This window comes from Lycium barbarum, chromosome 9 (assembly GCF_019175385.1).
Source record: "Lycium barbarum isolate Lr01 chromosome 9, ASM1917538v2, whole genome shotgun sequence".
In the NCBI taxonomy this organism is placed as follows: domain Eukaryota; kingdom Viridiplantae; phylum Streptophyta; class Magnoliopsida; order Solanales; family Solanaceae; genus Lycium; species Lycium barbarum.
The window spans coordinates 120,024,568-120,047,758 of NC_083345.1; the positions used below are offsets into that span (position 1 = coordinate 120,024,568).

At 35.3% G+C, this 23,191-nt stretch overlaps 2 protein-coding genes across 10 annotated transcripts; both read right to left on the minus strand.

Annotated features, from left to right (window-relative positions):
• Positions 1 to 148: 148 nt before the first annotated feature.
• On the minus strand, positions 149 to 10,101 carry LOC132609677 (extra-large guanine nucleotide-binding protein 3-like). 7 transcript variants are annotated; one of them, XM_060323770.1, is made up of 9 exons: positions 9,829 to 10,101; positions 6,866 to 7,893; positions 6,417 to 6,554; positions 5,300 to 5,404; positions 5,030 to 5,209; positions 4,395 to 4,545; positions 3,079 to 3,326; positions 1,707 to 1,879; positions 149 to 857 (listed from the first exon to the last, which is right to left on the minus strand). In XM_060323770.1, the coding sequence occupies exons 2-9, from the start codon at positions 7,778 to 7,780 to the stop codon at positions 260 to 262; spliced, it is 2,508 nt and encodes an 835-aa protein (XP_060179753.1). In that variant the 5' UTR covers positions 7,781 to 7,893; positions 9,829 to 10,101; the 3' UTR covers positions 149 to 259. The 7 variants fall into 7 exon arrangements, with proteins under 7 accessions (XP_060179753.1, XP_060179755.1, XP_060179757.1 ...); XM_060323772.1 differs by having other exon boundaries at positions 6,866 to 7,910; XM_060323774.1 differs by lacking the exon at positions 9,829 to 10,101 and adding an exon at positions 9,445 to 9,705.
• An 8,242-nt stretch (positions 10,102 to 18,343) lies between these two features.
• On the minus strand, positions 18,344 to 23,191 carry LOC132609678 (uncharacterized). Of its 3 annotated transcripts, none has more exons than XM_060323777.1 (3): positions 20,241 to 23,191; positions 19,086 to 19,287; positions 18,344 to 18,668 (listed from the first exon to the last, which is right to left on the minus strand). In XM_060323777.1, the coding sequence occupies exon 1, from the start codon at positions 23,119 to 23,121 to the stop codon at positions 20,308 to 20,310; it is 2,814 nt and encodes a 937-aa protein (XP_060179760.1). In that variant the 5' UTR covers positions 23,122 to 23,191; the 3' UTR covers positions 18,344 to 18,668; positions 19,086 to 19,287; positions 20,241 to 20,307. The 3 variants fall into 3 exon arrangements, with proteins under 3 accessions (XP_060179760.1, XP_060179761.1, XP_060179759.1); XM_060323778.1 differs by lacking the exon at positions 18,344 to 18,668 and having other exon boundaries at positions 18,781 to 19,287; positions 20,241 to 22,229; positions 22,335 to 23,191; XM_060323776.1 differs by lacking the exon at positions 18,344 to 18,668 and having other exon boundaries at positions 18,781 to 19,287.

Here is a 23,191-nt window from a genome sequence, read left to right on the forward strand (position 1 = left end):
ATGGAATACATGAAACAAGTTCCTTCTTAATTAAGTTGCTGGACAAAGATTTGAAGTCATTGTTGCTTGCTTTATGCTTTAGGTCTTTCTAATTCTCATTGTTGCAGAAGCACAGCTTATAGACTCTAGATAACTTGAAACACCATCATCAAGAAAGACCATGACAAGGAAATGGTGAAAAAAGTTGATTAAACTTCTTTGATGTCATCTCCCTTTTTCTTTTCTCTATCTACAAATATCCAGATATGTCTACACTGTTTTACTCTTGTCGGACAAACGGAGAAGAGCTAACATCAGTTGTACTGTAAAATGAGTCCTCCACTCCACCATAGTAGGTCTCTTCCTTTTCCTCGTCCCACTTCACGACCTCCCTTATATACTTGAATGCCTCATCAACTGTCACTCGGTCTCTTGCACGAGCTTGCCACACAAATAGCTTTCTACCCGTGAGAGAAGCATAGAGGTCTTTAAACTTCATCGCGACATAATAATAAGCTTGGTTTGCTAGTGACTGGTTACTATGGTGAGTTCGCACTGGACAGAAATCACTGAACCACTCGCAAGAGTCCAATGGTACCCGAGCAATCTTCTCCTCGAATAGATCATACTTATTCAAGATTAAAACGAATGGGGTTTCTTTGAAACAGGGATGTCTGACCATTGTTTCAAAGAGTTCTTTGATATGCACCATCTTATTCTGAAGTAGTGTGCCACTACCGCAGTCCTCAGGAGCAAGCCAAATCTGATCATAGTCACTCAGGGCCACACAAAATACTACAACACGAACATCTTCGAACATCTCCACCCACTTGCATCCTTCATTCATTCCGTTGGCATTTACTCTGATTAGCTGGTACCTGTCAGGAAATGAAATTAGTCTGTCACCTAGGCTAGAATCAAGTAGATTATTTGGATGAGCACGTATGTTCATGTTTAGCAAGTTCTCAGCATGTTTGAACAATCCACAAAATTGCTCATATCGATGAGACACCAGAATGTCAGGAAACTAAAGGTCTAGGAATACAGGAATCATTCAAGTAACTTTTCTCCCTTATATATTATAAAAGCGTAACTCCAGAAACTTTTTCATCTGCTATCATTCTTTTAGAGCCCCATACGTTTTGGATGTTTATTCGGGCCAATTAAAAACTTTAAAGAAGTGCTTTAGGTAGCCGCAAGGTATGCGACACCCACACGAGGGTAGTAGTGTCCTTGAAATATGTGAACAATAGTGGTGTGTGGGAAGGGGCTTGGAGTGGTAGAAAGGTTAACTGTAATAAAACATGGAAAAAGTTTCTCAGAGTCACACACGGTCTTAACTTTAAACGATCCCTACTTCCTGTGTATAAAGAATTTGCAATGCAAATTGTAGCCCTTGAAGTCTAGTCTAGTTTCCAACTGTTCACCAAGATTGCTGGTGAGTGCAAAAACTATGTACAACGCAGGCTACTCCTGAAGCCTGAAGATAAAACCTATCACAGCAATAGCTTCGTTAACATCTTTCAGTTTACACCAAAAAGCCTTTTTCAGATGCATTTTTATCGTCATGAGGTGTCATGCATGCATAATAAAAAATTTACATTGCCCGTCAGAAATATGTGTCAACCTAGAGTACATCCAGAGAATTCTCGACATCTAAAACTAAAACAAAAATTATCAGTTAACACCACGAAATGTAATTGTCCTAGTAGGAGGAGAATGGTTACCTAGTCAGAGGTGGTGCAGAAGATTCCAGGTTGTCTCCATAGATTTCAGACATTGGGCTACGATCATCCAAGGAGAACTCCATAAAAGCCAAACCATTACCTTGTGTAACTCCTTCAGCATACAGTATATCTCGCTCTGAAGGTTCATACTCATTGCTCGACAGCTCAACAGCCTACAAGCCCCCAAAAAAAACAATTTAGTATCCGTTGTCTATCTTCTGTGGTGGTTACCGTTGATCAAATTAAAAATCGGTTCATTAGCAAGTGTACTCAAGAAAACAAGTAAATAGGTCTTACATTCAGTTGTAATAACTTGTCTCAAGAAAGGATATAGATTCTATATTAATCACTATTAGAGATAACCCTCGGGCAGCAGTTGCCTATGATAGTAACAGGACAAAGTCAAATATGTTCTTGACATAGCATACTTACAAGGAAATAAGGGGTCGTTTGGTTGTTGATTAGAGTTATGCATGTATTAATAATGCAGGGATTAGTTATGCAAGAATTAGTTATGGGTTCAGTTATGCAGTTATTCATGTATTAGTTATTCCATTTTCTGTTAGAAGAGGTAGAGCTAGGCCAAAGAAGAACTGGGGGAGGTGATTAGATAGGTTATGGCACAACACCAGTTGGCTGACGACATGACCTGAAGGTCAGTGATTGGGGTAGAAGGTTAGTAGGTAGCAGAGTGTTGTCGTATTTGCTATTGTGCTGTCTCTTTTCCTTTCCTACTTTCCTGCACTGGTTACATTTCTTTTGAGCTGAGGATCTACCCGAAACAGACTCTCTACCCCGCAAAGATGGAGGTAAGGTCTGCGTACATCCTACCCTCCCCAGAACCCGCTTGTGGGATTACACTGGGTATGTTGTTGTTGTTATTCCATTTTCTATCATGCATAAATAGTACTCGACTCCCTCATAGCTTATACATGTATTAGTTACACGGGATTGTAAGCTGGTAACTGAACACCGTACTTGGTGTGCTGAATTTTATACATAGCAACTAAAATGCTACCAAACATGGTGCATGTTGGTTTTAATACATGAATAATTCAGTCCCTAACCAGTAACTAAACGGCCCCCAAGTGAATAAGTAGAAAACTTTATAGCAGTCAATCTCGATCCTTGTAACAGTATATAGATGAACCATGAGAACACTATAGATTTTTCAAGAGATATGTTACCAGGAGAGGAGAACCAAATGCATATTGACAACATACAGTCAACAACTCAAATCAACTAGATAACCAAATCAACTCAATACCCATATGCATCTAAGAAAGTGCAAAAATGAGTTATGTAGCTACATTGCTCGAGAGACTTTTGACAATTTGATTCAATAAGACTACTTGAATGCCCCAAAAAGTACCTTGCTCAAGAAGTAATCTGCCACATCTGGAAGGAAATGAAGCTCATTTCTTCTCTTGTATGTTTCCTGTATAGCAGGATCCTTCCACACCTCTTCAACCAGAGGAGCATATTCACGTGTTGCTGCAGGGAAAAATGCATCTAAATCTCCGGTGGCAATGATGTCCAGTAGCCAATCAGAGAAATGCTTCAACCTTGGGTTCAAGGAATAGATGCATTGGTTACTTTCAGCAGATTCCACGTCACCACCTATAAATTGCAGCCATTAATTCCTTTGACCGCGACATTGTGGATCATCAATGGAAATGGAAACTATAATACAATTCCAAATAATGAAGGTTCTAATCAATGTACCAACAAAGATATCTTTGACCTTAGTTAAACTGCAGTATGTTTTTAGTAAGTGGCATGTAGCATTTAAACTCCATATAATAAGACTGTAGGAGACTTCACGTCTTTGAAATTGGTCAAAGGTAACAAGTAAAATAACCGAAAATTAATAATTAAATAACTCCCTCAAAGATTCCTCTCTAAGACTTTATATTACCACAAAAATTTGAACCTAAATGACCATACTCTGAATCTTAGAAATCCTAACATGTACAACACACACATCAATGTAACTCAATTTCACGACTTGAACCTTGTTCCTACATCACCTGATCAATTTGAGCAGGCATTCACCATCTATTTTCATTGGTCAAATCTTTGACAACATGAAAATACCTTTGCTATCAAAATATCCAATATTTTGAAAACAAAATCACAGATTACCCATAGTCAGGAATAGAATAATTGAGGGAAAGATATTACGGTGATAGAAAAAAATGACTGGCAAAAGATAAATTGACTAATTCTCGTTATTTAATTAGGAATGATTGTTGGTCATTAAAGAATACAAAAGAAAGAATTTCAAACTTACAAGATACGATCTATCTGGATCTAAAGTATCAATTCCAACAAATATTGGACTAAAAAATTCTTGTTTTCGAAATGATTTGCCATCTGAGATGAATCTATTATTTCAATGAATTGTGTTTCTCGCAAATCTAATTGAAGAAAAATCCAATAGATTTGTTTACCTTATCATAAAAATAAAAATCCAATAGATTTGTTTAGAGACTTCGACTATTTGTTTATGGGTGAAACTTTAGAGAAGTAAAATATTTCTGGCAGTTCTTTTGTTTCTTCTTCCTCCAAAATTTGTTAAGTAGGAAGGCATTCCACTATGGACACAAACTATCACTAGCGGGGTAAGTACTTTGTAATTAACAGAGCAGTCTTTATCACAAATTTTAGAGATATATTTGACAGAACCTTCAGCCTCTATTCTTGACAAAGCCTCCTCTTCAAAGCGCTCCCTGCCGTCAAGAATAATGCTCAGATACTTGTACATATTGCTTTGAATCATCAGCTTGATATCTTGAACTTCTTCAGCAGTGAACTTGTTCCCATACAAAAATTTCGCCTGCTCAGAAGGTTGTGGAAAATGAGTATATTAATAATAAGAAAGAAAGTAAGTACAATCAATCACTAAGGCAAGTGGCGCACGGTTCGAAACTTAGTGAATAATGGATTTGCCCCTCTACCCTTCTCCACTTAAGGAAAGTCAATACTAATCCATGCATTTCATTTCACCCGCATAAATTGGATAAAATTTTCTATTCTTACACTTTGTCATATGTTTTTTGTAAGAAAAAACATTCCTAGCAGAAAAAAAAACCCATCTTCAATATGATGCCAAAAAAAAATTATTTGCAGCAAATGAAATGTGTCGATCATAGTTGTCTCTATTCCGTTACACAAATGAAAAAAGAACAAACATTTTAGAAAGTTTTTATATATGTAGAGACACGTCAGACTTCAGATAAAAAAAAAAGTTAATAAAGAAAAAGCATTTCCTCTAACAAGCGGTATGCAATAAATAGCTTAGACAGATCCAATATGGCTACCTGTTTGAAAATAGTGCTTGTTCCAGAACTTTCAAGTCCAAGTAAAAGTAGCTTCTGAACCCTTTTTTGCTCTATATAATTTGTAACAGTAGTATAATTGCTAGGTTCATCCCTCTGTCCATGGGGCTGACCAGTAGGTACTGGCAGCGACAACAGGGAGCAGATAAACCGCGTTAATGCCTGTATAACAAACAAAGATGATATATTTAATAACCGACTAGCCCTACAAATAGAGTCAAAAGTGCATCGTAATCAACTTCTTTTTGCTACCTTTTCCCATATGTTACCCCGAATATTGTTTTGTCCTTCTTCCTCATAGCGACCATCGTCATATACCCAAAAGTGAGTGTCACGAGGACATTGCACATTTGCAAGCTGAAAATTAAAGATAAAAATGATTCACTGCAGAGAAGCTATTGAAGACATGTAAGCAAGTCCCATTTTTAATACTACCTCCGCTTCAATTTATGAGTCTTAGTTTGACAGGGTACGGAATTTAAGAAAGTATTGAAGACTTTTGAATCTTGCGGTCTTAAACTAAAGATATGTTTAATGTACCAAAATGTCATCTAATCTTTTGGTCTTCAACATGCCATGTGGGATGTTGGAATTAAAGAGTTACCAAATTAGGAAAGAGGCATTTTTTTAAACAAACTATTCCGTAAAAGGAAAGTAAGACAAACAAATTGAAATGGAGGGAGTAGCTGAACGTGACATAGACACGTGCACAGTTTGTCAAATAAAAATCGCATATCAGCATAATTGGAGTCTGCTATTCCAAGTATGCAGTTCATTCTTTATAGTTTATTTCCCTATTGAGCTTTTGTTTTCAGCTAAATTAGGTCAAATCTCAAACATCATTCGAAAATTTCAAGGTAATAAGAGATTTCCTCGTCAATTAATGCAATCTACTATTTATGAAAGGAATAACTGCAGCCTACTTAAACAAGTATCGGATTCCTGATCAATCACAATAAATTACGATTGGGAAACCACTTTATAGTTCAACAGTTTAAGAAGATGACAATTCAACAGTAATCTCAGAGCTATAAATGTTTACTTGGATGTAGATTTTATTAACTTCATAGTATATCAGTAAAGCTACCCAACATTTTTTAAGGACAAACCATAAACAAATTATTGCAGCGGTAATAGGGTCAGAAAAAATCATTGGTGCAGTCAACATTTGACTAAAAGAAACAGCATGACAATAAGCGACAAAATTGACCAAAAAAGAGGAGATATCTTTTAAGTGAAAAGACATAAACTGTGGCTAGTAAATAGAGGGTAACCATTAGTTTGGCATATAAATAGCGTGCAGTAATTGTTCTACGACAAGGTATTGCCCCAAAATGAACGGAAACTTAGTTTAGTACAAACGACATACCTTTAGCACTTTGAGTTCCAGTTTAGTTATCTCTCGGCCATTAATATAGACCTGTGTGGTTCCATTGCTTGCATGCGGATTAAGTTTCCCAGTAAAATTCAGGTTTGAGCTCACAATTCTGTCAGGTTTTTCTCCTTCCTGTTAAATTAAGAAGCCAAAAGCTGTATTAACTGTCTTACTTCCCGATAGGAATTACTCCCTCCAGTCCATAATAATTAACTTGGTCATATGGATTAAGGAATTCAATTACTCATTTCTTTTTAAATTAACATAATTATGATGGGGATTAGGAAAGTGTCATGGGAAAATTTGAAAAACGAATTACATACCTTCTTAGTTTTGTGAAACATCAATTATTTTGGACCAACCTTTAAAGGCTAAAGCATCAATTATTTTGGACTGGAGGGAGTATCATGAATGATTGGTTAAATTTCAAAAGATAAAATTACCTTTCCCCAAAGTCCAGATTCCTTGTCATACCAATAACTTCCAGGCTTCAACTTCTGAGGCGGTAAAGGGCACCCGAAGAGTTCTGCCATCTCATCAGGCTTCAAAGGAAATCCATTAACAATCAACTGCTCCGGTCGGAGCTGATTAGCCGCACATTCTTTTTCTGCTTTCATTATTTGCTTGACTTCCAGGGGACTAAGCAAACGGATTAACACTCTTGAATGTTTGCCAAGTTTGAACCTCTTCGACTCATCAATTGGCTCGCCAATGCAACTTACACATTTGCGCCCCTCGGGCATTGAACCCATTGCTCTGAGCACACAATTGATGCAATACTTTGCATCACAAACCAAACACGCCTCTTTATTTTCCCACTTCCCTTTCTCACACCTATAACAGAATCTTGATTTCTTTTTCTTCTTCCTTTCCTTGGAAACTCCAACGTATTCCGGAAAGACTTGATTCTCAATGTCTACCACTTTTCTTTCGGATCTATTAATAGTATTGAAAGTAACCATATGAGCTCTTCTCCCTTCATTGTGCATTGCAGCATTCTCAGAGGGATTATGCTCGGACCCGGGGGATGCTGAGGGGGAACCTGAAGAAGAATCAGGGCTCTGCAGTACAGACACCTGGGATTCTGAACTACCTGAAATCCTTGGACTTTGACTTGGCGTAACGTCCCGGCCTACGGATCTTCTTGATTCTGAAAGAGGTACTGCGATAGATGCTTCGGGAATTGCACCAGAATTCACATCAATGGGTTCAACTCTAGGAACCTCATACGACATTGGAGGACCAGTATACTCTGACGCTATTGAGTAATCCATGGCATTCTCCTCAGGGAGCGGAACTCCGGGAGGAAGCATCCTCCTCACCATCTCCCTCCAATTCTCTACACCATTCTTTTCCATCTTCTATTAAAACATAAAAATCAGAGTCCAATCTTTTTACTGCTTTGTTCTCAATTGCAGCCTCAATTTCTCACACATCTATCACTTCTTAATGCCGCCGATTCCACCATCATCTAGTAAACAAAATCATCTAAGTCAAACACAACAATATAACAATGTCACAATTACTCTCCAATGAGTTAAATCAATAAAAACAGAGTTTAAAACCAACTTTTCACATAGGCACACTCCCCCACAAACACCTTCAATTTGGTAAGTTCAATCACACCAATTGATCAAAAGTTAATGACTTTGAAATCTTACAATTCAACAATCCAAGCACATAGTTTTACTAGCCAAACAACCAGACAAGGCCCACATAAACTTACTTCAACAAAAATAAAAATCAAATCTTTCCATGAAAATTAAAACCAAAGTTGGTAACTTCAAATGGGATTCAACAACTTTGAACATTGAAGTGTAAAATTTAACTAAAGCTAATTCCTCAGTTCCAACCCTAAACTACTTTGCAACAGTTTCGGCTCAAGCATACAGAAATACATGTACATAAATTAATATTAAGAACATGGGGTATGCAAAAATGTCAAAAAAAGTGTAAAATGAAGAAAGTTTATACCTTTAAGTTGAAAAATGAAAAGGGGTTGATTAACTTTACTTGTGAAAGTGACTAGCAAGCTCAGAATATGAATCTTGAAAATTGCTGTCACTTGTTTTTAAGCTTAAAAAGACTGAAAAAATCTAAAGTTTCATAATCAAACTTAACCAAAGCTAATCACCACCTTCCAACCCTAAACTTATTTGCAACATGTACACAAATTAATAAACAAAAATGGGGTATGCAAAAAATGTCAAAAAAAGTGTAAAATGAAGAAAGTTTTTACATTTTAGTTAAAAAAAAAAAGAAGAAAAATGAAAAGGGGTTGATTAACTTTACCTGTGAAAGTGACTAGCAAGTTCAGAATATGAATCTTGATGAGAAAATAAAAAGGGGACAAAAATTGCTTTCACTTTTTTATTAAGCTCCAAAAGACTGAAAATTAGGACTCGTTTGGCCATAAGAATTATTCATTTTTTTCCGGAAATTTTTTTCACTTTTTTCAAAAATTAGTGTTTGGCCATGAAAATTCCAAATACAACTTGTATTTGGAATTTGAAAAACAAGAAAAACTTGTTTTTCAAGTTTTTCACTTTTTTCACAATCAAAACAAGTACATTTCAACAAATAAATACAATTTCAAAAACTATGGCCAAACACAACTCCAACTCCAAAATTCCAAAAAAAAAAAGTGAAAAAGTTTTTGATTTCTGTGGCCAAACGCCTACTTAGTACTGCAAAGTTTTACTAGCCAAACAACTAGGCAAGGCCCACAAACACATAATTAAACAAAAATGAAAATCAAATCTTTCATGAAAATTAAAACCAAAAAGTTGGTATCTTCAAAATGGGATTCAACAACTTTGAACATTAAAGTGTTTAAACTAATCACCAGCTTCCAACCCTAAACAACTTTGCAACATGTACACAAATTAATAAACAAAAATGTATATGCTAAAAATGTCAAGAAAATAGTGAAATGAAGAAAGCTTATACCTTTTAAGTTAAAAAAAAAAAAAAAAAAAAAACAACAACAACAAAAAAGTTAAAAGGGGTTGAGTAACTTTACCAATGAAAGTGACAAGCAAGCAGAGAATATGAATCTTGATGAGAAAATAAAAAGGGGTTAAAAATTTCACTTTTTTATTAAGCTCCAAAAATAAAAATAAAACAACTTTGGTATCTTCAAATGGGAATCAACAACTTTGAACAATGAAGTGTTGAAACAGAGTCAAACTTAACCAAAACTAATTCCTAGTTACCAAACCTTAAACTACTTTGCAACAGTTCCAAAAAAAAAAAAAAAAAAACCATACATAAGTACATGTAAACAAATTAATGTAAGAAAAATGGGGTATGCAAAAATGTAAAGAAAAGAGGTGAAATGAAGAAAGTTTATACCTTTTAAGTTAAAAAAGAAGAAGAAAAATGAAAAGGGGTTGAGTAACTTTACCTGTGAAAGTGACTAGCAAGTTCAGAATTTGAATCTTGATTAAAATTGCTTTCACTTTTTTTTACTGAGCTCAAAAAGACTAAAAATATTCTAAAAGGGGTTAATTGTAAAGCCTATAAATATTTTGGGAAAATTAACTCTTTTGAGCAAGAAAAAAGAAAGAAGCTGCAGAAGGAAAGATATAGAAAGCTATATAGAGACAGAGAAAAAACTGAAGCTACAGAGAGAGAAAAAGACTGGTGGTCTGCTGAATACAAAGAAGAGAGAGAGAGAGAGTTTACAGGAGTTTTACAAAAATATAATTACAACATGACAATGATATATAGAAGAAAAGGAAAAAGAAAATAGTGCAAATTAAAAAGAAAAAGTACTGAAAATAATAAAATTTATTTTATTTCCACGTGGCGCTGACGTGGCATGCGCGTGTGGAACACCACACGCTGTGAAAGTGGTATAATACCTTGCAGGGTGATCTTAAATTCACTTTTAAGGTGTGTAATAGGTCGCTCGTATAGTTTAGGTGTGATATCGACATTTTGGGTATAGTTTAGGGGTGTTTTGATGTATTTTACCCTTATAATATTGCAAAGGCTGAATGCATATGCAGTCCCTAAATTTATCCTCTCTTTTTTCATTTTAACACTTTAACTAAATATTGTTCTTATTAAACTTTTGAATTTAACCTCAAGTGTATCAATCAAACACAATTCAACTTACATAGTAACATATATGGTGAGCAGTGGCGGACCTAGGATTTAAGAGTCGTGGGTGCCTCATTAAATTTAATAAAATAAAATCCTGAGCAGAGATTCGAACTCAAGTTCCCTAGTCACCCAAATCTTTAAAGTTCCATGTGAGGAACCGCCATGTCATCATGTCACACAGGTGCCACTTGGCACATATATTTGCCATGTGAAATGATTACATAAGAGGAAGAGTAGATATTATGGGAAGATTCTAGAGATATAGAGAGGTTTCCTTTGGAAGACCCTAGAATTTTATGGATTTGCATGGAAAGTCCTTGGAATATTCTAGTTGTGTAGAGATTTCTAGAATAGGGGCTTATTAGTAAATATGTAGGGACTTGTATAATAATTATTATTTACATATTAGTCCCTAGGTGAATAGTATAAATAGGAGGGTCATTCATTTGTAAAACCATCAAGCAAAAATCAATCAACTCTTCTATAATAAAAAGCTTCCTTCTAGCAAATTTCTCTTGTCTTATTCACCTACTATTCCCTTAGTTATCTTAAGTGTAGTAATCTAGGCTGACTTGGCATAGCAAGATCGTGAGCAAGTTGTGCAAGAACGTGAGCGAGTTGTCAAGTGCCGCACGTGCGCTTAGTTGAAGACTAAGGACGTGACATCCACCTGGAAAGCAAAGCACCCAGCTGTGTTTTTTATTTCTAGGGTGCTTTTCGAGTTTTTCTACCCAATTTTCATATATATTTTATATAACTATATCTAGACCGCGTCAAGTTTAACGGGTACTGGAGCACCATTACATTGGGCATAGGTCCGCCCCTGATGGTGAGTTTCTTTTTCTTTAGCCGTGCACGTGGATGTTAATGACATCCTACATGAAAAATTCAACTAATTAAAATACCGCACCCATTTTAATTATACACATCAGATAGGAAGAAGTGTGCTATTATGTTATACAAGTGAAGAAGCACCACTTAAACCAATTAAATAACAAAACTGGAAAATAAGAAATCAAAATTGAAAACTAAAATTGAAAAATAAGAAACCAAACTGGAAATAAGAAGCCAAAAATTTAAGAACACCAGATCCTATTATATTATTCCAGAATCCCAAAAAAGCTTCAAAATCAATCTCAAAAGGCTGGTCTTCAATTCCTGGTTGGCCGAATTGCTTGGTGTTTTAAAAAAGGTCGCTATGCACATATTTTAATGATATGTATAATTAATATGCGTGGGGGGTTTTAATTGGTTGAATTTATGACGTAGGATGCGATTGACGTTCACGCTAAAGAAAATGAAACTCACCATATATGTTATATAAGTTGGATTGTGTTTGATTGACACGCTTGAGATCAAGTCTAGGAGTTCAATTGGAACAACACTTAGTTGAGGTGCCAAAATAGAAGAAAAGGGCAAGTTTAAGAGGCTGCACATGTATTCAGCCAATTGCAAACAACTTCTCTATCTCCTAAAATAAAGGTAATGTATGCGAACATTCTATCACATTACAGACCCCATTTATAAAATTACACTGATATTATGTTGTTGTATAAACAGTGCTCATAAACACGTTATATAAATATTATAATTTTACGATAAACAATATGTCCATTTAGTATAAAAATATACTGTTAATACTATATGAGAGGTGTCTAAGAAAAAATTGGACTAAACCGAATAACTAAGGAAAAAATGGGAGTAGTGACTTATTAGCTCAATTGTTTGGCTAACTGAATTTTTATCTTATTGGTAAGGGTTTGAATCCCCACGTTGTAATCCCCTCTCCCATTTATCCTTCCTCTACCCCTATATAATAATGAAAAATGAAAAAAGAAAAATGGGAGGAGGGACTTAGTAGCTCCGTTGATTGACTACCTGAACTTTTACCTTATTGGTGAGGGTTTGAACCTCCATGTTGTAATCCCCTCTCCCATTTTTCCTTTCCATACCCTATGTAATAAAAAAAATTAAAAAAAAAAAGGAAAAATGGAATTAAACCGAGTAAATATGTTTTCCCAATAAATATATATAGAGTAAGTATAATTTTCCTTTTGAGAAGTGGGGTCCTTGTGAGAGTGCACGGTTTGGACTCTGTAAAGGAAGTGATGAACCGGTGATGATGAAGATGACAAGTGAGAGTGTTCGTGGAGTGTAGGGAGCGTGATTGCACTCTCTTTTGGTGGCGAGTGGGACTTAGCGATCGAGAACAAAAGGAGTAGAGTTGTGTAGGGATCTAGTACCTCAAAAGGAGTAGAGTTGTGTAGGGATCTAGTACCTCAATTGATTAGCTATTTGAACTTTCATCTTATTGGTGAACGTTTTTGTATAACTATCCGGTACATATTATTTAGGGAAAAGACATAAATTGATTCTTAAATTTGTCTCCAAAAATCATTCTCACACTTAAACTATTCTGGCGATCCATTACACACCTAATATATTTAAAAGTGATATTTTTTACCCCTTAGAAGCTGGTGTGGCAAAAATAAAAATTATAATTCAAAAATAGGCAAGTGAAGTCACAATTAAAATAAAAAATAATTTTTAAATAATAAAAAAAACTAATTCCTCCACCACCACTGCCCCCCTACCCACTTTTTTTTTTTTTTTTTGGTTTCTTTGAAAATAGCTTTCCAGATCTCAAGCTCGAAAATTCCTTCAATGGTCGTAATGAATTCAATAACCAATTTTGCAGCTCAAAACTATGAAGCTCCTGATGAACAACAAGAAGACAACAAACAACGAATAACTAAAAGGAATTTCTTTTTAAAATTTGATTTTTCGGATCTATTTGTGTGTCCCATATTTGTAACACACAAACAATAACACACACAAGAAAACAACGAACAATTTACTAGACTCCAAAACAATTTTCAATTTTGGATTTTTGCAACTTTTTTTTTTTTGGGCAGAATCAAGATGAAGAATTGATAGAACAATTCTTCCACCAAGATCTGATCCGAAGAAAATAATAAAATTTATTTTATAAGTAGATTAGATGCAAATTTGGTGACCGGAAAATGAAGAAAATCGAAAAAAATGGAAGCTCACCGGACAATATTAAAGCTCTAAGAAAGGGAGTAGGGATGAAGAACAAAGGGAGGGTGGGGGAGGAGGGGAAAGGAAAAAAAAATTAGAGGATTTTTTGACGTGACATTGATGTGGGGAGAGAGTGTGTACACTTTCCCCTAGTGCAACTGGTCATATTATATCAGGGAGTAAAAAATATCACTTTTAAATATATTAGGTATGTAATGGGTCGCCACGATAGTTTAAGTGTGAAAATGACTTTTGAGGATAAATTTAAGGGTCAATTTATGTCTTTTTCCTATTATTTACTGTTAGAGTAATCTAAATTCACATCACACATGATCTTTTAAAGGGAAAAAGCGCTCTCTACAACCAATTTTTCCATTCTCATAGCTCGACTCTGGAAATGGAGAAATTAGTAATATTTAAGTACAATAATTAAATTTCAATAATAAATGACTTGTTATTTCTTGTAAGTATCAGTTATTAAAATTCTGTTTATTATAACGATTAGTATTTGCCATGGGAGATCATCTATAATTGGTACTATTAATTATTAGGATGTCTAAACTTATTAGTAATTTCCAAATCGGTCCCACAACTTCGATGCATAAAGTTTGTCGTACACATAGACAAAGTATCAATGGATTAACAATCCATCAACATCTCAATCATCTTTTTATATGATATAATCTACGTGCTCTTTGTACTTTTTTATTATTGGTTGTGTGGAAGAAAAAGAAAAAAAAAACTCATACAACCGAGACAGATTGCATATGTGGATTTTATTACTGTCTTCTTCTATTTATGTGATAGTTTTTTATTCTTGAGATTTAAATTATGAAAATACATCCGAATATTACACCTTTCACTGACCATGTATTTCTTTCTGTTTGTCCCTTTCTGATAATCACACACGCACAAGCTTTCAAATGGAGCCACTGAAGCAAGTGTTTTCACCTGTTTCCGTTCTTTGCTTCTATTTTTAATTATAAAAGTTTAACCTAACATTTTACATTTTAAATTAACAAAAAATTGATATAAATAACACAATAGCTTTTGAATTGGTTTTGTAACTAGGTTAAATTACTTATGTGGCTTTTATTTTTTAGCCGAGAATATTAATTGAATTATTTTCTTCCAATAAAATTTCTTTGGGTTGCCTGCACTAAATTGCAATTAAATCATAAAAACAACTATGACTATTACCGACATCTTGCGAAAACACATGAATTAAGGGAAAATGATCTAATAATACTACTTTAGACTCTATATTACAAAACATAAGGATATTTTTTCTTATTTACAAAACATACAAATAAAATTACAAAACATAACGGATCTGAAACAATTAAAAGCCTACCCTTCTTCCCCTTCTGTTCACACGACAGATCTGGGAAAAAAACAATATAGAGGCTGAAACATCTCTCTCCCCTTCTGTTCACAGTGCTGGCTCCCTGCAGATTAGGCTTCAAAGTTGGAGGATTACTAAATGAAATTGATTTGCAATCGGTTATTATGTTATTCTTGTTAGGCCACCATGGGTACAATGAATTAAAGGAGTAATTCTTCCCACTGCTGTTGTTTCATTGCACACAATAGCAGTAGATCTATCATATCAGAGATCTGCTCAACAAATCAGAGAAAGGGAGGCGTAAATTTAGCTTTTTAGTGTTAATTCTCTGTTTGTACATTTAACAAGAAGACACATTTGTATTAAATTTGTTTAAATATTGTATGAAAGTTGTATACAATATTGTTGTAGTTACATTAAATTTTCAAAAACCTAACATAAACTTTTTACAAATTTTATACAGTTATATACCTATTTCAGACCATTTTTCTACAGTTTTCATACACGAAAAATGTGAGAATTCTAAGCATTGGGCGAAATATATATATTTCTTACAGTTTCATACACAAAAATTTGAGCGAAATATTTAAGCGTTGAGCGAGATATACATATTTCATACAGTTTTCATACACAAAATTTTGAGCGAAAATTTTAAGCTTTGAGCGGGATATACACATTTTTATACAGTTTTCATACACGAAATTTTTAAGCTTTGAACGAAAATTTCCGTTTATGTTTGGTAAGAAATCTATTGGTATGTTTTGTAAACTGAAAAATATCGTCATATTTTGTAAATATATCCTATTCTTATGTATATATAGGTCATTCTCTCATGAATTAATTACTGAATTTGTAAATTTCAATGATTAACAAATTTGCCTGATATCACGTCAAAGTTTAAGTCTTAAATAGTTTAACAAAATTTATATAGTTATAAGTTGTGAAAATTGCATAAAATACAAAAATAAAAATAAAATAAAAATGAGAGCTTCCATTATAGAAAGAATTCCATACAAGTTGAAGTAGTGGGAGTATTAATTTTGGTATTGATGCCAAATACATCTAGGAAACAATTGAAGACAGAAAACACAATCATGCAATTTCATATTTTAAAAAATACTTCTATTACTTCCTTATCAAAGCCACTACACTATAAGTCTATCTTATTGAACATAATCATATTAAACTATAGTTAAGTACTTGCCATATAAATAATGAGATAATATAAGAAATATTTTATACAATACTAAAATGTTTTGCATTCTGAGTTTTAAGTAAGAATAGGAAAAGAGAGGATTCAAGTATCGTACAACGCCAACACACAACAATTAGATTTCTTTCATTAATAATGATAGTTTACATTTCACATAACTTCAACATTTTTCGGTGCAAACAATTTTATTTAACTATACAGAACACCAGTCACTTTTCATACTATGGAATTTCTGAATGCTCTTATGTGTTGCTATTGATGTATTTTTTGAGAAGTTTGTGTTGAATTTTAACTTCAAGGTAATAATTGAAAAAATTTACTGAAAGAAAACATAAAATGCAACATTGCAACTACCCACTAATTTTGGTGAAAAAAGATAGTTTAATTATCATTTATTAAAGTTATCCCATTATGCAGAGGACATTTTTTATGATGTTGCAATATAAAAAGGATGAAAGAGAGACAAGTGGAGGACCACATATTAATGTCAAATGAAGAGGGGATCTTAGCCATTTCGAAGACTGGTCCAAAAGAAACAAACAATAATCAATTCAACTTGCTGGAATTGCATCATTGCCATTTACTGGACATACCTTAATAAAAGCATACTTTTTTCTGAGCGGATTGCCCTTCTTTTGGGTAGTCTTTCCTCCTCATATTTGTGGTCTTTAAATTTTACCTCTTATATTTGTAATTTTTAAATTTTACCATTCACTTGGAAAGGTGAGTGAATACCAGAGGTTCTGGATTCGAACTCCTGCTCAGACATAAAATAAAAAATAATTTCGCAAAGCAGGGCTGGAGAGGGTGTATGCCGGATCCGACATACAATCCTTAAGGAAAAACGAAAGTTATGCCGGATCCAGCACAACTAAAAGTTTGCCACATAAGGCAAAAAATTTCTTAAGGTATAGTTTAGTTATGCTTTATGGGACAGACTTTTAGTTAAGGCATAACCAAAGTATGCCCCATAAGGCAGAAGTTTTCCTTAAAACATGGACTTTTCCTTATTAGGCAAACTTTTAGTTATGCCTTAAGGAAAAGTTCCGCCTTATGGGGCATACTTTTAGTTATGTCTTATAGGGCACACTTTTAATTAAGGCATAACTAAAAGTATGTCTCATAAGGCGGAACTTTTCCTTAAGGCATAACTAAAAGTTTGCCTTGAAAAGTAAATAAAATAAAATATATGCCTCAACGCAAAGTCTGCCAAAGGGACAGAGCGAAATTCAAACTCTGCCTTACGATTTTTTATTTAATTTTTGACTGAGCGGGAGATCGAACCAGGAACCCATAGGTTTTAGGCGAAGGGCAAAAATTAAAGACCACCAATTTGAGGGTCAAAAGTTAAAGACCACCCAAAAGAAGAGCAATTCTCGGAATTGCCCAAAAGCATAAGCAGAACAAAATTTGAAGTTAATAAACTTTTATAGCGAACTCAAATTGATATGGTACAAATTGAGTTTACAATTTAATATTTATGTTTTAATAAAAATACATGATTTGAAAAAGCTACTAAAGTCACGTGAACCCAACATTTTAAGGCTATATTCGCTCCCAAATATAAGTCCCTTCATCTTCCTATTTTTGGGCTATTGTACTACCTCGAAAAGGAGGGTGAGAAGATCGAAGATTGGAGTAAAAGACTAGCAGTGGTAGATGTGCGTTTTTGCTTTACCTTACCGGTAGTATTACTAAAAGACTTATTTCTTCTGCTTCAATTTTCTTACCATCCTATTGTTGCTACTGCGTATATTTTCACATATGTTGAATTTATGCTTTACTTGAGCCGTGGGTCTATCGGAAACAGTCTCTCTACCTGCAAAGATAGGGATACGGTCTGTGTACACTCCACCCTCCCTAGACTCTACTTGTGAAGTTACATTAGGTGTGTTGTTGTATTGCCTCCAATGGATCTAGTTTGTGGAGTGAATACATCTGCACCCACTAATGAGTGTTTGGGATTCGGAAATGTACCTTACTCATTTTTAAAATTTATCATACTGAATTTTACTTTTGTTCGAAATAAAATCCTAAACTGAGTAGTTGGACGAACAAAAGTAAAATCCAGAACTCACAAACTTCAAATCATGAATCGCACTATCAAATTGGAAAAAATACCAGCGAGGATGTTTTTATTGCCAACTTTTAATGAATGGCAAAGTTAAGTGAAAACTGATACTTGAGAAGCAAATTTGGATGTTTTCCTATAGAATTGGTACATATATAACTTGGAACATAGTCTATATGACACCCTGTTAATTTGTCATGCCAGCAGGTCCCTTGATTAAGTTTTGAATCTGGAAATAGCAAAACCCCCTATGCTATTGGAATGTTTTCTACTAATCATACTTCATATACTTCTAAAGAATTTCCATATATTTCCTTCAGAACTTAAAGTTGCCTAACAAATAACTGAGTCTGCAGTTCCTAATAGAGTACAGTAGTTGGCTATCCTGCTGAATCCAGTACTGATGAACAAATGATCAAATGGTCTATTTCTCGAGTAAATATGACAAACATAAGAGCGATTGACCTACAAAAGGAGAAAATCAAGAGAGATCATATAAGGCTTTGTGATTTTAATTGACACAAGTATGTGTGTTAAGTATTAGCATTTCAACAAACATTAATATTTGAACACATAATTCAAAAAGAAGCACCATGCGTGTCCATAGTGCTAAGAACTTCAAATGTTGCACTTGTCAAGTTTAAACTCTAAATCCAACTCTGACTATGTAACATTTCCGTTTAGGGTAGACAAACTCAACCTCGCTTTTGCAACATAGTGGACTATTTATGATATATATTATATTTACAGACCGGGTTGTCTCCCCAAATTGTAACTACTACAACCACAGGCCTACTCCGCTAAGAGAGAACCAAAAGCGGCAGACACAATTACAAGTACTAAATGTTAGTAAAAATGCTCTGGTAAATAAATAAACTTTACCATCAAAGACAGATTTCAAGGAGGAGAAGCGAAGTCTCCAAAATCTAAAGGCGAAACTTCCAGAAAACTGTTGTCACTACTCTGGGATCGATCTTCCACTTGCTCCTCCTGCTACTCCAGAGACATTGGTGCTTTCTTCAACGACCTGCATCTTATACTTCTCCGACTACTTTGACACACTTTCCTCAGACATCTTTGCCGACTGCAATTAACAGCAATAGAAAGATAAACAAGAAGGTCTTGAGAGTGTCTTTTGAATATCAAGAAAAATTGACAAAATAATTTTCCTACAAGGAATGCACTCCTTTGAAAAGGTTCTACTGAAAATAGAACCTTTCTTATATAATCTTATGTGCTTGGTTCAGACTAAGTATTGTTTGCCTTTTGTATGTGACAGTAGTAAATAATGAGGCTGATGCATTATTAGTCATGAATAGCAAAGAGTGAAATAATTTCCAGTAGAATAATATAGACAAAGACAAAGTGATAACTATATCTTCTGTCAAAACCCTGTTCAATTCAGTTTCTCAAACCACCACTATGTGGAGAAAGAAGGGAGGGAGAGTGTGTGTGTTTGGTTTTTTTTTTTTGGGGTGGGGGGGGGGGGGGGGGAGGGTTCCCAAAAATAATCTAATTATGAAGAAGAATAGCCTTGAGCTAATTATCATTTTGGGGTTGATAGCCTGATTTTATTTGTTCTTGCAAACTACAGCTTCAACAGTAAGTGACAGAGACATCTATCCAAAGTGCTCTAAAAAGAGCTGCTCAAAGAAGGAAACAACTCCAATTCAATTATTAAGCACAGAGTAGAAATCTATAACTAAAAAATCACAAAGGCATGAAATCAAGAACAATGATAATAATAAAAAACTATATAGCTCCATATTTTCGTCACTATTTTAATTATCTCAATGTTACTACCAAACCCTTTTTTGGGGGGAAAAACTAAGCTGAATTTTATCAACAGCACCAAGGTGATATGCAAATGTGGAAGTGATATGTGAACAAAAAAGGCCAAGTTGACCTGATGTTTTCATCATTAAATGTTCTATTTACAAGCATGTCAAACCAGATACAATTTGATATGTCAGCAAAGTACTTTCTAATAACAGATTAATTTAAACGAACATTATGCTCAAAGTAAACCATTCTTACCTAAATGGGTACTCAACAGGCAATAGCTCAGTGCAAGAAGTCCATTTCCATCTGATTCTCATACTCTTTAGCTTCCCCCGGTAATAGCTAGTAACTCGCGAGGCAATGAAGCATGATCCAGTTCCCAACAGTTCTTGGAGATGTTTGAGGCTTCTTCATCAGATAGCTTCCTCGCAGGAATCCGATGTGAAAACAACCTAAGCTCATCCTTTCCTAACAATTTAACAGCATGAGCCCCTACCTCTCTCCTCTTGAAAATAGTCTTGAACCCATCAACTCTTTCCAGATATGCAATACTCACACCATACATGTCAGTGTAACTACTCAAAGAAATAACAATATCATAACATTGTTTATCCTCATCTAAAGCGGTCTCTTTATACACTGCCCATATTGAACCTTTCGAGGGGTAAATCCTATACAACTCTCTTGCTGCTCTTTCACTATCAACAACGTGGGAAAACCTCTTCAAAGATTTAACCAAAGCCTGCCTAGACACCTTAAACTTCCCACAAGAAATATGAAAACCCATTCTCCCCCAATGCAGTAGTGCCTCATCACTATTACTTTGAAACTCCAACCAATTCAATCTCACCTCAAAGGGATGCACAGAAATAACCTCATCAATTAAAGCATAATCCCTTGGCATTCCATCATCATCATAAACAGCCCATACTTGTCCTTTCTTGAAACTCCTCTCTACTCTATCCTTGTCAAAATTATAAAAATCAAAACTTTCCACTGCCACTATCTCCAAATCATCCTCCCTATGCCCTTTACCCTTCTTGCTACTTTTTGATAAAGTACCCTTCTTGATACTTACATCTCTTCTTCTTTTCCCATCCTCTAAACCATCTATCTTTAACGCCTCGCGCCTCATCCTCTTCTCTCTAACCCTCGCAATCGGCAACTCCTTCTCCACTTCGTCTTCGTCTTCCTCTTCTATCAAACTCAAATTCATCTCCTCTCTTTCCTTTTCCATTAAATTTAACCTCATTGCCTTCTCATTCTCCGCCATTATCTCCGAATCATCCTGCCTTGACCCTTTACCACCCCTCTTGCTACTTAAATCCCTTCTTCTTCCTCCATCCTTCACCCTCGCAATCAGCGAGTCCATCTCCACTTCGCCTTCCGCTTCTATCAAACTCAAATTCATCTCCTTTCTTTCCTCATCTTCCTTTTCCATAGAATTTAACTTCATCGCCTTCTCATTCTCCGCCATTATCTCCGAATCATCCTGCCTTGACCCTTTACCACACCTCTTGCTACTTAAATCTCTTCTTCCTCCACCCCCCTTTAATGTCTCACGCTTCATCCTTTTCTCTCTCACCCTGGCAATCAGCGTCTCCATCTCCCCTTCATCTTCCTCTTCTACCAAACTCAAATTTGTCTCCTTTCTTTTTTCACAGTCCTTTTCCATTAAATTAAACGTCATCGCCTTCTCATTTTCCTCCTTCCCATTCTCTGCCATTATCTCTGAATCATCCTGCCTTAACCCTTTACTACTCATCTTGCTACTGAAATCCCTTCTTCTTCCTCCATCCCCCTTTAACGTCCCACGCCTCATCCTTTTCTCTCTCACCCTAGCAATCAGCGTCTCCATCTCCACTTCATCTCCCTCTTCTACCAAAATCAAATCCAACTCCTTTCTTTTCTCAGTTTCCTTTTCCATTGAATTAAACTTCATCGCCTTCTCATTCTCTGCCGTTATCTCTGAATCACCCTGCCTTGACCCTTTACTACGCCTCATCCTTTTCTCTCTCACCCTTGCGATCAGCGTCTCCATCTCTACATCATCTTCCTTTTCTATCAAACTCAAATCCACCTCCTTTCTTTTCTCACTTTCGTTTTCCATTAAACCAACCTTCATCGCCTTCTCATTCTCCTCCTTTTCTTCCCCCTTATCTTTTACCCCCATCTTTTCCTTATTCACCTTCTTCTTCACTAACATTTGCATCTCAGCTAATGTCATTGTGTCTTCCCCTTCACCTACATTCCTCACCTTACCCTTCTCAGTCCTTGACCTCAACCCTTTAATCAAACCATCGTCGCTCTCAACATCAGCATTTCTTGTCATTGTGTCTTCCCCTTCACCCACACTTTTCACCTTACCTTTAGTCCATAACCTCAACCCTTTAATCAAACCATCGTTGCTCTCAGCATCTCCTTCCATATCCACATTCCTTACTTTTTCCCTTTCAACCTCAGTTCCAAGACCAATTTCATCAACATTTCTTGTCATTTTTCCACTTGATCTCTTAGAAACCACCCCAACCCTCACCATCTTCCTCTTCCCCCCTAACACCCTTTTTCTTGAAAAACCGAAATTTCCAATTTTCCTAGCCTTAACCCTAGCACTCATTCTTGTCCCCATCAAACCTTCATCACCCCCAACATATTCACCATCCTGAGCCAAGGGTCTATCAGAAACAGCTTCTCTACCCTCCTCAGACCCCACTTCTGGAATTACACTGGGTATGTTATTGTCGTCGTCGTTCTTGTCTTCAACCTCAATCGCCACAAAAATTTCTTTACAACTTGGGCACATCAAATTATGCCCCAAATACTTCCTGTCAAACTGATGCACCAATCCACAACTCGAACACTTCGTCCAAAACGACGTCGTTTCAGTACCCTCAGCCAATAAAGCTGATTGCATAGCAATTCTAAGCTTAACATCATACTCTTTCCTTCTAATCTTATCAGATAAAACACTAAACGCTTCATTAACAACCTTAAACGCATCCTCGGAAACTGTATCAGGGTTTTTATCAGGATGTAAGGTTAAAGCTAGCTTTTTGTACTGTTTCTTGATGGTATTTATGTGTGAGAAACGTTCTATTTGTAGGATTTTGTAGTAATCTGGAACATCGTTGGCCATTTTTTTTGGGTTCTTGGAGCAACTGGTGGTAAAGAGAAAAATGGAGATACTACTAGTTTATCAAATTTCC

Excerpts from the sequence above, each read along its gene's own strand:
- LOC132609677 (XM_060323770.1), bottom strand. The coding sequence starts at position 7,780 with ATGGAAAAGAATGGTGTAGAGAATTGGAGGGAGATGGTGAGGAGGATG. Across the intron at positions 5,210-5,299 it reads GGGGTAACATATGGGAAAAG|GCATTAACGCGGTTTATCTG; the intron begins GTAGCAAAAAGA and ends TTTGTTATACAG. Across the intron at positions 3,327-4,394 it reads GTCAAGAATAGAGGCTGAAG|GTGGTGACGTGGAATCTGCT; the intron begins GTTCTGTCAAAT and ends TGCAATTTATAG.
- LOC132609678 (XM_060323777.1), bottom strand. The coding sequence starts at position 23,121 with ATGGCCAACGATGTTCCAGATTACTACAAAATCCTACAAATAGAACGT.